Source organism: Camelus ferus, chromosome 2 (assembly GCF_009834535.1).
Source record: "Camelus ferus isolate YT-003-E chromosome 2, BCGSAC_Cfer_1.0, whole genome shotgun sequence".
In the NCBI taxonomy this organism is placed as follows: domain Eukaryota; kingdom Metazoa; phylum Chordata; class Mammalia; order Artiodactyla; family Camelidae; genus Camelus; species Camelus ferus.
In genome coordinates, this window is record NC_045697.1 from 99,818,649 (window position 1) to 99,833,209 (window position 14,561).

Sequence of the window (14,561 nt, forward strand, 5' to 3'; positions counted from 1 at the left end):
ATTGCTTATGGCAACAAGTATCATCAAAAAACAAAACAAACAAAAACCCCAAATACAATCCAGATGTCTCTCAAATGTTGAAAGGATAAACAACTATCCTTTGCACATCTATACGGAGGAATGTGATTCAGCAAAAAAAGGCCACATAACAACATGAATGAATCTATGCCTAATGAAAGAAGCCAGTCTCAAAGGGTTCCACATGTGTGATTTCACTTGTTCAGCATTCTGGAAAATAGAAAGCTATAGGAATAGAGAACTGATCAGTTGTGGCTGCCGGGGTTGAGCGTAGGGGGAGGTATTACAGGGAGCGAAGCAGGAGGCAGGACTTCTATCCTACAGAAATGGGCAGCCACTGAAGTTTGATATATAGGACAGTGTAGCCTTCACTTTGGCTATAATGAGAGTAAATAGGTGGGGACAGGTTGGAGAGAGAGAAAAAAAAATAGAAGTATGTTAACAATCATTCAGATGAAGCACGAAGGTGGCCTGACTAGGGTAGTAGAGATGGTGATAGGAAAATGTGGACAGACTTGTGAGATACATAGGATTATGAGTCAACAAGATTGCTTACTGACTGCCCTGGAAGTATTTAGAGGGAGAAGGATTCAGAGAAGATGCTCAGGTTTCTGGGTGCGGCCATTGGATGGATCACAGATGGTGCTGCAATTCACAGAGACAGAAAACACAGGGAAATCATTTTCGAGGTAGAGATGAGAGGAAGTTCATCAGTGATGTCTCTTACCTGACTTTTGCATGTCTCATAGTGAAAGAATGAGTACTGATTTAGTTATATTTATTGGGAAGAAATGCCCTAAAATCAGAAAGCATAAAATCTAAATTTCCAAGCACAAAAGATAAAACCAACGAACCACCATATACAAAAGCAAAAACAATACAAACCCGAATTTACTGATATATTCTCTCCTTGTGTGATTTCATATTTGATTTTATTCAAGGCTTTAATCAGCTCTTGGCGATTTCTTTCAGTTCTGTTTTTTAAATGTAGTATACCTTCCTTAAACTCCAAAATACGGTTTCTACAATTAATTAATTGATTACCTACAAAGAAAACATATATGTATATACATTTATATGTAGTAATGGTATCATACAGTTTTCTATAATATATAACAAATGTAAAATATATGCTTCAATATAACTATGGATATTTATATAGCACTATATATATATATATATATATTCTGGAGAAAAGAATAAAATGTTAAAAATAGTAATATCTGGAAGGTGGGAATTATCAATGGTTTTTGCTTTATTACTTTGTGCTTTTCTGTGCTTTCCAAATTTCCCATTTTGTGCATGTATTAGATTTGTAATTAGAGGGAAAAACCAGTTGAGAGAAAAAATTCACTTCTAAGAATTTTCCTGAAGAAAATGACCAGAAATATGTACACAGATTTGGTTCTAAGGATGTTCAACACAGGCAGCATTATTTTTCATTGTAAGAAAACTGAAAATAACCTAAATGCCCAATGATGGAACTATGCTAAATAAATTACAGAATGTCCTTTTAAGAGTTCTGGTGGCTCTCGTGTTAAACCACATGTAAGTGACTCCCAATTTTGCCACTTATCTGTGTGACCTTGGGCAAGCTACTTAATTTCTGTTAGCCTCTCTTCCTTCAGGTGTAAATGGATATATAAAAATCCCTGCTGCAGAGCTGTTGGAAGTGGTAATGCTATTATATACATAAACCATACGGCAAAGCACACGAGAAAAAAATGCTTCAACAAATGTCTAATAAATGTTATTTATCAATGGGCTACTCTTTATTCATTTATCAATTAAATACTATGGAGCTATGAAAATCACCTTGTAGAAGAATATTTAATGTAAAACAATTGCTTTTTAAAAACAAAACAATAAAATAATTTCCTTTTTGCAAAAAAATACATTCATAGAGTAAAAAAAGAGTAAGTGTACAAGTTTATCTTTTGTTAATATATAATCTTTGGTTTGTTGAATCACTTTTTATTTCCTATTTTCACAAAATTCTTTTGTTTCCAAAATTAGGTTGCATTGCTTCTGTAATCAGAAAAAAAATTGATAAATTAAAAAATTAAACACCTTGTATTTACCAACTACTCTATGTCAATGGAAATACAGAAATAAGTAAGATATGGTCAGTTCTAGCCTTTAGGAAGTTTATAGGCTAAATGGTAGAACTAACTTAATTGGTAATTTAAACCAATGTGATATTTCTGATGTTATAGATTCCCTTCTTGGGTTTTAACTGATTAAACACATACACTGGTAACACCAGCCCCAAATAGGGACTATCAGCTTTATTTGGGGCTCTCTGATAATAAACATATTGCAGAGTGCACTGGGATTGTCCTAATTCCCCACCCAAGTTAACTTACCCCTACTCCCACCCCATTATTGAAAGAGGAGCTGGACAACAGTGGGGCCACATGCACAAAGGGGATGACTTGCCACCTGTGCTAACTACTTTAGGAGGGAAAAGTAAAGAGGGAGTCTGGCCCTTCCTATGTAGAAAGTACACAGGACAGATATTGTAACAAAAAGAGCCAGAGATGGCCCGAGTTGCCTTTTTAAGGAAGTGATTCTGCCTCCTTGTTAATTTGACCCACAGAAGTCAAGTCTGACCAATCTCACCATTCAGATGAATCTCCTAGTCTTCTGAGATTGGTAATGAGCTACTGGGTAAAGTTCCAAGTGTTCACTTTAAAATGCCCTCTCTAGGAGGATGGAATGAAAGATATCCCCTTGAAGGAAATATAGCCCTGCAGAACAAGGTTTCAACCCCTGTGTGCAGTGACAATAGTATTCACAGAAGACAGAATCTAGATGTATGTATATGTATGACTGAAACATGCTGTACACCAGTTTGACACATTGTAGCTGACGAAACTTCAATTTTTCAAAAAGTGTACAAATTTTGTAGTCCATTCCATAGTACAAATTTGCTTTAATAGAAAGAAAATGGAGTCACTCTTTGCCCCCCGCCAAGTTCTTTTTTTCAGATGACTTTATATACCTTGGAATGCCACTACAGACTGTCACAGGAACAACTCACTCAATGGAGAAGCACAGCAGAAGACTATTAGGTGGGACACATCCTTCAGAAAGATCATTCTGGTGACCACGCAGAAGATTCTTTCAGGGAGGCAAAACTAAAGCCAGAGAAATTACCCATTGGGAACCTACAGTGATATTAGTTCCAAGTGAGAGATGATAAAGAATAAACCAGGGCAGAAAGGATCAGGAAGCAGGAGATGGATATGAGAGATGTCTGAGATCTCTTCTTGGAAAGACTCAGCAACTGTCTGAGAGCGAAGAGATTAGAACCCCTGCTAGACTTCCGGTGTGACTCTAGATTTCTAATCTGGTGTTCAATCTGGATCGGCACACAGGAAAGGGAGCAGGGCCAGAGGGGCATCCAAATGTGTGGCAAATACATGGCTCAGAAAAAATGAGGGCACAAAGTGGCTTCCAACTTCGGTTGCTTTGTTAAAATATGGAACATCTAATTAGAGAAGCAATACCTGGGTTAAAATTTTAGAAAACAACACAGAAAAGAAAAAAAAAATCCATTGTTATCCCACTGCTCAAAGAGAACCACTATTAATGTTTAGCTTTATGTGGTTCTAGACTGTGCTTACTTTTCCCCTCCTGCTTTGGCATATAAATGTCAAATATAATAATGCAGAGGGAAAAAAAACATTAGGTTAGGTACAGTGGTTCATTTTATGTTGAAAAAGGCATAATCTATGATGAAAACAAAGTAACTGTTAGATAGTGAAACATCAAAATATATACAGAAAAAACTATTCAGAGACTCAAGAATATGGGAAATTATATTATTATTCACAAGGAAAGCACAGAAATTGGCTGTCAATTTTGGGTGGAATAAAAATAAATTCACTGGTTGGAAGACAATAAATTCCAGATGGATTGTTTTAATTAGGGTAAAATATAAAAACATGAAAGGAATGATGATATGTTTGAGCTGAAACATTTAATATTTTTTCACTCATCTGCCTTTTAGGAACAAGAACACACATATGTGCAACCTGTGCCAAAGGCTGGATGATGCCAGTGCCCTGCTCAAAACCCTCCAGAGATTTCCCATCACACTTAGACAAACTGCCAAAGCCCTCACTATGCCAGAGCCTACCTGCCCGGGGCCTTGGCTCTCTCTGCCTCATCCCCCACCCCTCCTACCTCACTCTGGGGGGCAGCTCCAGCCACACGGGCTCCATGCTGTTCCTCACGCCAGCCACTCTCCCACCTCAGCACTTCAGCTTTTGCAGTGTTCTCAGCTCACCCCCCAGATACAGATCCAGTCAGCGCTCCTTAATTTCATTCAGTTTTCTGCAAAAACTTTACCTACTCAGAGAAGCCTACCTTGCCACCCTACGTGAAACAGAGCACTCTCCCTCTCTTCTTTTTCTTTTTCAGATCACTTATCACTCCCTGACTTCTATTACATATTTACCATTTTTATGTCTCTCTCCAGAGCACTCTGGAATTTCAGCTTGAGAACACCAAGAACTCTAGTTTTTTTTATACAAAATTCCCAATGCCTGAAACAATGGCAGGGATACAGCTTCTACACAAACATATGCAGAATGAATGAATAAACAAATTAATGAATAAATGGATTTGCCCAAATAGGAACTGATGTGAATGGTTCTAAAACTGCACCACGCTTTAATCAAAAGAACTGCAACTATCCCAGGTAAATCTTGAATATTCATGCGGTGAATACTATTTGATGATGCTTAAAATTTTTACAGTGGGTGTGGTTTAGCCAGTATAGCCCTATGTTATTGGGGTTTCCAGGGTAATGTTCTCTTTGCAAAATGGGTCATGTGTTTGGAGTTGATATATCATGGATGATGCAACATATCTGGACTTCCACAATGTAAGTCAGTCCTTGAGGGATCAATTTGGTAAACATGAGAAGAGTTTTCTCTAGAGGAAGTAGTATTTTCAGAAACAACTATACTAAAATAATAAAGGACATAATCTCTAGTCGTGTATCTGCTTCTTGTACATTTTTACCTGATAATTCATAAGTGTTCTATTTAAAACATATTACTTGCATATTCACTCAGGTATTTCGTGAGGATGAAATGATACAAAATTATTTTGCAAAAGTTTGAAAAATTAGGTGTTTTGAGTCAACTGTAGCGCAACTGTGAAAACAAACACCGGCCCATGTGTACAATGGGCCAATGTCACTTCCACCCATAAAAAGGGGGCCAGGTAAGATCTCAAGCACCACTGACCTTTGCTTCTCATAGCAGAGGTCCAAGGCACTGTTCCCCAGTGTAAATAAAATGCAAACCACATTTGTAATTTAAAATTTTCTAGTAGCCACATTAAAAAAAAACCAAATAGAAACAAATAAAAGTAATTGTAAATAGTATAAGTAATGTAATCAATATATCTAAAATATTTTTCAACATGTAATCAACATAATTAATAGAATAGCTTTTTTGTTCTAAGTATTCTAAATCCTGTGTATATTTTATACTTTTCTGGTATATCTTAACTCAGATGCTCAAATTTGATAGTTACAGTAAAAATGCAGTCTTACCAAAACAATAAAATTTTGCTTAATGGAGAAATATTTTGTACTGCTTCCATTTTAAAATTTAAGGTACATAAAATAAAATAAAATAAAATAAAATAAAATAAAATAAAATAAAATAAAATAACTTAGTTCCCCAGTTGTACTAACTGTATTTCAAGTGCTTGATAACCACTTGACTAGGGATGACCATATGGGACAGCATAGGTCTGTGGCACCAGCTGCAAGCTCATTAGAAATGCAGGATCTCAGGCCTCACCCCAGACCTACTGAGTCAGAATCTGTATTTTAATAAGATTCACAGGTGATTGGTATGCACGTTAAAACTTGAGAAGCACCATCAAAGACCCCTTTAACTATTTTATCTTTCTCATCATTCACTTTACCATAGTTCAAGTCTTTATTGCCTCTAGATGCACTGTTATAATTGCCTCTTAATTAGTCTCTCACCTCCAATCCACAATTAATCTTCTGGAAACACTGCTCAGAGGCTTTAAAAGATTCCCTGGGTGCTTACTGGATAAAATCAAAACACTTGCCTTAATACAGGAGGCCCCATATAGTACGGCCGCGACCTGACTTTTCACACTATTTCATTGACTAAACACCTGCAGCAATGAGAAGCAAGCTGTGGAAGTCATGCTTTCCTCCATTTAATATTCACCATGTGTCACTCACTGTGTTGTGTGATAGGTGAACAAACATGGATAAAGTCAAGTTTCTGCTCAAAATTAACTGACAATCAGGCTGCAAGGGATGAGAGAAAGGAGCATATATTTAAACAATTAATTATAAAGTAATTGTTAAAATGGAACTATCCTCAAGTGCCACAGGCAAAGGGAGGTAGGAATGATTAATTCTTAAGCGGGACTAAAGAGTCGGGGAGGGTGATGGGAAAGGTTTCAGAGAAGAGGGAGTATTTGAGAATTCGAAGAATATATAGAATTTTGCATACAGCAAAGAGCAGAAAAGGGCATTCCAGGCTAAGAAAACAACAACATAAATGCATAAGTATAAAATAGTATGGTGTATCAAGGGGAAAGCAAGTCCTTAACTCAGGGGATAGAAAGGAGGGGAAACAGCATTGAGTTCAAATATTGGCCCACTTTAAACATATTATTCATTTATTTGTATACTCAATATAGTTCCAAAAAAAGAATATCTGAGGTAATTGTTAGCAGAGGAAGCTGCCAGATTACACCCCTCCACGTATGCTTTGCAATAATCAAATCATATACCACACCCTATAAACTATATACCACACCCTTTAAACTTCCTACAAATGGTTCCTCTATGTGTTTGTTTTATGGTGAAATATTTCAACATTACAAAGAGTATTGATGACCTAAAACAAACAGACTGCTAGTTATTTCTCTAGCAAAAAAAAAAAAAAAAAAAAGGAGGGGGGCCATTTATTCAGTATCGGCAGAGAATTGCAATTCAGAGTCTACAGCCATTGCAAACCATGTGCCAAGTCCCCCCACAGAAAAGGAAGGAGCATGCTTTTATAGAGGGGAAAGGAAGTTGGGAGGGCAGTAGTAAACAAAGGGTCTGTGGCTTTCCATTGACTGAGTCCTTGCCAGGAAAAAAGAGGAATCTTCCTTCTTCCTGTCAGGCTCTACTATTGTCACAGGGTATGAGAGCCCTCCCTTTTGGTCACCTCTATTTAACTGAGATTTCTATTTATTAATTTTTTACAGTATATAAAAGTTTGAAATACAATAATAAAAATGAACATCTATGAAACTTCTACTACCCTAGCCTTAGATATTTTATCTATCTCCTTCCAAAGTCAAATTCCCCTTCCTCCCCACTCCCAAATAAGTGGAATTCTGAATTTTGTATTAACAATGTGTTGTTCTTCTTTAAAGTTTTACCAGTTCTGCAAGCTGACTCATATTTGGTTTTAGACATTAATAAATAAAACACATGTATTTTTATTCTTTTATGTATTTACTTCTTTTGCTCAATTTATGTTCTAAAATTAATCTACTGTAAAATGCTCCACTGATTTGAATATACAACATCTTTATCACTGTTAATGAAAAATTATTTTTAAATGTTATCAAGAATATTCTGAGAAATCTTCTTGGAAGATCCTCCAGCCCCAAGTGCTCCAGCTGACACCATGCAGATCACAAAACGCAGCAGAGCCCTTCCTGAATTTCTGATTACTAAATCAAGAGTTTAAAAAAAATGATTTTTTTTAAACTAGTAAGGTTTGGGAAGTTTTACACCAAACAAGGGGAAATGTCTGAAAACAGACCTTTTTCCTCTCCTGCCATTGCATTTCTTAGAACCACAAGTCTAGCCTGTCCCTGTCCAGTAGGGAAAGGAAGACAAAGCTTTTAATTGACTATGAGATGAAAAATTTTAAAAAGAGTGGGACAGAGTCTTTAAAAACAGGAATGAAACTCTTGGAATATCCAGAAGTGACCAAAAGAGGTCTTCAATATTACTATGAACCTGTGGTTATCAGAAGAGGGTGTTTGATAGAACACATATGGTCAATTATTGGAAAAACAAGTTATTCACATTTATATCCCAACAAGTTGAAAGCTTTAATAAATCGATTTCGCATGTGTGTAAGAGTATTAGTCTTCATTTTAAAAGCTTTTTGCAAAAGATCGATCGTTTCTATATTCTCAGCTGAACTGAATACTATATGCCTCCTATCATTTCAGTTTTCTTGCTTTTGTAATCTCATTATACAAATTCTTTCAATTTTTAAAAATGTTATACATACAAAAGAAAAACATGGAGTACACAGGTAAGCTCTGCAGCATAAACATCATTATAGTATTAGAATTGATTTCCTAATTATTTTAGAGCTAGATTCCACAGAATCACATACATAGAAAACGAAAATCCTGTTTTAACTGCTCTTTTAAGAGTAGTGTATTCTCAAGAACAGTACCTCATTTTCCAAACTTGAACATACGAATGACAGGAATATAAACGCTTTGAGGAACCAAACTCCTGGCCATAACTGGAAAACACATCAAAATGATTGTATATATCTCAAAAGTCTACAGTTTCATTATAAGAATACTAACTGTATTAAATGCCTTCTAAGGTTACCAATCTAAATTGCCATCCAAAATTACTAGAAAAATAAGTTTATTTTTGCTTTCTAATTATGAGTAACAGTTTATTTTTTGTTATAAAAGTGCACGTTAACTGTTCTAAAAGAAAAACATATTTGGTTAATGTTTTTATAGGAAATGAAGAAGAATAAAAGTGTATTAAATGATTGAAATTAGTAGTATAAATCAGATAAATAAATATACGTTTCTGGGCTTTGAAACAAATGAGATAAATTTTTGATATTGTGTGTACATGACAAAATTTAGTATTAGAGGACTAAAACATAATTTTAACATTAAGCAGACGACATAAACATTAATTAAAGAACTAAAGCTACCTCCAAAGTTGATCCTCCATGCTACTAGCAAGATTATTTTGTGTGCATTCTGAGTCATGAAGGTGTTTAATAAGAATAACGAAAATTTAACGGAAAACAACCTGACGACAATCTTGGAAGGCTGGGTTAATATATTTACAGGATTCCTAAGTCTTAAATTCAAAATTCAACTATATGAATGCTACAATGCTTAATATGGACTAGAGTCGAAAGACAAAATACAGGAAACCTAGTTAATTTTGAATTTCAGAAAAACAACTTTTTTAGTATAAATATATCCTATGCAATTTTCATACTTAAAACTTATTCGCTGTTCATCTGAAATTCAGATTTAACTGGGCAACCTCTATTTTCATTTGCTAAATTGGCAACCCTACAAACAGCAATAAAACTGTGGTGCGTTTCCCAGTTGTCCATGGAAGAAAGTTCAGGTGCTACACCAGTGCTATAAATTGTTGATTCTGTCTCTCTCCGTCACCTTGCCCCTTATCAACTTCTCAAAAAAACAAAACAAACAAAAAACTTTAGGGAGCCTTGAAATACTGCTCAAAAATACAATGTAGAATAGGAAAGAGGAAAAAGGAAAGATGCTGGCTGCATAAGAGGAGTTCCTGGAGTCAGACTTTCACATGTTTCTGGAAACGATGAAAAAGTAGGGCAAAAGCTGGGCCCTGAATGGATCCATGAACCTTTGGAGGGAAAAAGAGCGCCTGGGCCAAGAGATGGCCAGGAAGCCCCCCAACCCCTAACGGCAGGCCAAGCCGTTAGCGCGAGCACGGGGCGGGGGTAAGCGCCGCCCAGGAGACCAGGGGCGCCCGTTACAGCTTAACTGCTGCCGGAAAAGGGCGTGGAGGGCTACATGTGAGAGCCTCTAACAAGAGAGCGGGCGACAGCCGCCAGGTTCCCACGTCGCCCCCTTTTCTCCGACCCGGCCGCCACGCCTCAGCAGTCCCGGAGCCCTGAAGCCCGGGAGGCGAGAAAGGAGGCGGGAGAAGCCACACGCCACTTAACTGGTTTGAGTCATCCTGGAGATGCAGAAGCAGGAGAAACTGAAAAGCACAACGGCGACGAGCGCTATCAACAAGTTCCCGTGCCTGGTCCTCATTAAGCTGTCCGGGCGGGCGTGAGCCGGCAGCGGAGCTCGGGGCGGAGCAGACACTCAGTGTCTGCGCCGTGGAGGACGGGCACGCGCCGCGCCTGTGCCCCGGGACGCGCGCCCCCGCGCCCCCCCCTCCCCTGTGCGGCCGGGGACTCCATCATGCACGCCCTCTAGGAGCTCCCATCACAGAATTTCGGCACCATTTGCCTCCTCTCCTATGGCTCAGCCCTTAGACTCCTGAACCACTCGCCAGACCCGCTATTAAAAGAGATAAACTATGGGAAAGCTCCCCACTGCCTGGCTCGAGGTGAGTGGCTCAGTAACTTTATTGTCCTGAAATAGGAAGAGATTCCTGTGCCAGACTCTGGGCTAAACAGTTTGCATGTATTATCTCAAGCCCTCACAACTTGCCAGTTTTTTTTTTTTTAAGCATAAAATGAAGATAACAATAGCATTGTAAATTGAGCCACAATGAAGTGAGCTACTTGCTGCAGGTTGCACAGCTGAAAGCGGTTCCTCTACAAACCTTGTCCATAGATGAGAAGTGCCTAAAGAAAATGTCTTTACTTGAAGGTTACTAGTCTTAAATGGTAGCTATCAAATGCCCAAATGACTTAGGAGACTTTGTGTGTGTGTGTGTGTGTGTGTGTGTGTGTGTGTGTGTGTGTGTGTGTGTGTGTGTTGGGGGTTGGGGGGTGGGGAGGGCGGCAAGCTGAAACCTTCAGCTTAATCCCCTTACCTTTATTTTTTAATTTTTTGGTAGTCCCTCCCCCAGGAAAGGAGCAGGGAGTCAACTTTGTGAAAGAAAAGAGTTATAAATAAAAATTAAACTATATAAACGCCAAAATGCTATGTTGTAAAGTTGTTGGTGAGCGGCAACCCAAGCCAAGTTCGAGGGGTCAGTTTCTCAGACCTTTACCCAAGGCTGAACGTCAGTAGGGTGATACTCTCTTCTGGCAGCTTGAACATGGTTTGTTATCTGGCTTCTCTGCTCTGATTGCTCTTCTTACTTAGGACTCCCTGGCAGTGTCTGGTAACAAGCATTCTACTTCAAATCAGCACTGCACCACTGGCTGGCCTAGTTTCTGGCCCCAGGAGAAGAGAAAAGATTTGAATACATTGAATACAATGCCAGCCTGAGGATGCCAATATAAGCTGTATTTTCTCATGAGCTAACAGCCTGGAGCTGTGGCCTTCAGTTGAGCAGTGACCCAGCCAGAGCCTAAAAGAGGAAATGGGAGGAATAAATACTTCAACTTTATTCTCCTTCATCTCTTCAGTCTCTTGCCAATGCTTTCCATTGGTTAGGCCCTATTGGAAGCCAGAGGGAAAGGGATTTCAGCTTGATGTACTGGATCATACGAACCTTCCTCCTGGGGTATGAAGCAGGGTGGAGAAAGATCTACTCTAGCAGATTGAGGTGGGGGAAGGAAGCACAAAAGTATCTCCAAATCAGTATTCCACTGCTCTCTTACTTGAACTCCAGGTTTACATTTTCTGAGGCCATCTCAACACTTCTGCTTGGATGTCCCACATTAAACTCAAGATGGCCAAACTTCCTCCCCAAACCAGCTATCTTCCCAGAGTCCTTCAACTTTTATCAATGGCACCACCGTTCTTCTGATCAATTTACTCTTTTTCATTGTATCCCATCATTTATAAATCTTTACATCCCTCCTTTGCAATGTCTCATTTTCCAGACTTGCATTTCTCTTGCTCTCTGCTACCCCATTCCCCAGATTCTTATGATGATACTCAAACTGGTAGTACTGTCTGCAGCATTTACCCACTGCAGACCACTCTTCACTCCAATCCCAGGAAATCTTCCCAGTTCACTAGCATTAGCTGTGACTTTTGTTTAAGCAGCTCCATTCTTCCTGGATGATAAAGTTCAATCCATCAGACTGCTCTCTGCTTTCTCAAGATTATTTCCCAATACTCCCTTACATGCCTCAAAGACCTCCCAGACTCTCTTCTTTATTCCACCCTGAACATGTCATGTTCACTCTTCTCTTTCTGTGCCTTCTCTCTTGATGTCTACCCTCTGTCCAGGAGGCCCAGCCTTCTCCCTGACCATTCAATTCTTTCCACATCTCAAGGTCTCGCTCAAGTTTTATCTGTTTTGTGAATAAAAACGTGATTACAACAGAAACAAAAGGAAAGCATGGAGATTAAACAATATGTTATTAAAAAACCAATGGGTCAATGAGGAAATCAAAGCTGAAATTAAAAAATACCTTGAGACAAATGAAAATGAAAGAACAACCATACAAAATTTATGGGATGCAGCAAAGGCTGTGCTAAGAGGGAAGTTTATAGCGATACAGGCCTTCCTCAAAAAAGAACAATCTCAAATAAACAATTTAACCCACCAGCTGAATGAACTACAAAAAGAACAAAAGACCCCAAAAGGCAGCAGAAGGAAGGAAATTATAAAGATTAGGGATGAAATAAATAAAATACAGATTAAAAAAACCATAGAAAAAATCAATCAAACCAAAAGCTGGTTTTTTGAAAAACTAAATAAAATCGACAAACCTCTGGCCAAACTCACAAAGAAGAAAAAGAGAGCACAAATTAGCAAAATAAGAAAGGATAATGGAGAAATTACAACATAAAATAGAAATGCAGAGTATCATACGAGAATATTATGAAAAACTATATGGAACCAAACTGGATAACCTAGAGGAGATGGACAAGTTTCTGGAAACATACTGTCCACCAAGACTGAATCAAGAAGAAACTGACCACTTGAACAAACTGATCACTAGAAATGAAATCGAAATAGCAATAAAAAAACCTCCCTACAAATAAAAGTCCAGGACCAGACAGCTTCACCGGGGAATTCTACAAAACATACAAAGAAGAACTCATACCAGTCTTTCTCAAACTCTTCCAGAAGATTGAAAAGGAGGGAATACTCCTAAACTCATTCTATGAAGCCACCATCACCCTGATACCAAAACCAGGCAAAGACACTACCCAAAAAGAGAATTATAGGCCAATATCACTGATGAACACAGATGCAAAAATCCTCACCAGAATATTAGCAAATAGAATCCAACAACACATGAAAAAGATTATACATCATGGCCAAGTGGGGTTCATCCCAGGGACACAAGGGTGGTTCAACATATGCAAATCAATCAATGTAATACATCACATCGACAAGAGAAAGGACAAAAACCACATGATCATCTCAATCGATGCAGAAAAAGCATTTGATAAAATTCAACACCCATTTATGATAAAAACTCTTACCAAAGTGGGTATAGAGGGAACATATCTCAACATAATAAAAGCTATATATGACAAACCTATAGCCAGCATAGTACTCAATGGTGAAAAACTCAAAAGTTTCCCACTAAAATCTGGGACAAGACAAGGATGCTCACTATCACCACTCCTATTCAACATAGTCTTGGAAGTCCTAGCCACAGCAATCAGGCAAGAGAGAGAAATAAAAGGGATCCAAATTGGAAAAGAAGAGGTAAAAGTGTCACTATATGCCGACGACATGTTACTATATATAGAAAACCCTAAAAGGTCCACAGAAAAACTACTAGAGCTGATCGAAGAATTCAGCAAGGTAGCAGGTTACAAGATTAACGTTCAAAAATCAGTTGCATTTCTTTACACTAATGATGAATCAACAGAAAAAGAAAGTAAAGAAAAAATCCCCTTTAAAATAGCACCCAAAGTAATAAAATACCTAGGAATAAATCTAACCAAGGAGGTGAAAGAATTATACACAGAAGACTATAAACCATTGATGAAGGAAATTAAAGAAGACTTTAAAAAATGGAAGGATATCCCATGTCTTGGATTGGAAGAATCAATATTGTTAAAATGGTCACACTGCCCAAGGCAATCTACAGATTTAATGCAATCACTATCAAATTACCCAGGACATATTTCACAGAACTAGAACAAATCATAATCAAATTTATATGGAACCATCAAAGAACTAGAATTGCCAAAGCATTACTGAAGAGAAAGAAAGAGGCTGGAGGAATAACTCTCCCAGACTTCAGACATTACTATAGAGCTACAGTCATCAAGACAGCATGGTATTGGTACAAAAACAGACATATAGACCAATGGAACAGTATAGAGAGCCCAGAAATGAACCCACAAATTTTTGGTCAACTAATCTTCAACAAAGGAGGCAAGAATATACAATGGAATAAAGACAGTCTCCTCAGCAAATGGTGTTGGGAAAACTGGAGAGCAGCATGTAAAACAATGAAGCTAGAACACTCCCTTACACCATACACAAAAATCAACTCAAAATGGATCAAAGACTTAAACATAAGACAAGATACAGCAAACCTCCTAAGGAAAACATAGGCAAAACATTATCTGACATACATCTCAAAAATTTTCTCCTAGAAGAAATAAAAGCAAGAATAAACAACTGGGAACTAATGAAACTTACAAGCTTCTGCACAGCA

General features: G+C 38.0%; 1 protein-coding gene across 1 annotated transcript in view; it reads right to left on the minus strand.

Moving 5' to 3' along the window:
* The window catches only part of MGAT4D (MGAT4 family member D), a 34,783-nt gene extending 24,443 nt beyond the window's left edge, over positions 1 to 10,340 (minus strand). Inside the window, exons 1-2 of the mRNA XM_032463904.1 lie at positions 10,020 to 10,340; positions 904 to 1,062 (exon numbers count right to left, since the gene is read on the minus strand). Coding sequence (XP_032319795.1) covers positions 904 to 1,062; positions 10,020 to 10,113 — 253 coding nt within the window. The 5' untranslated portion in view covers positions 10,114 to 10,340. The remainder of the gene's footprint in view (positions 1 to 903; positions 1,063 to 10,019) is intronic.
* Positions 10,341 to 14,561: the final 4,221 nt, after the last annotated feature.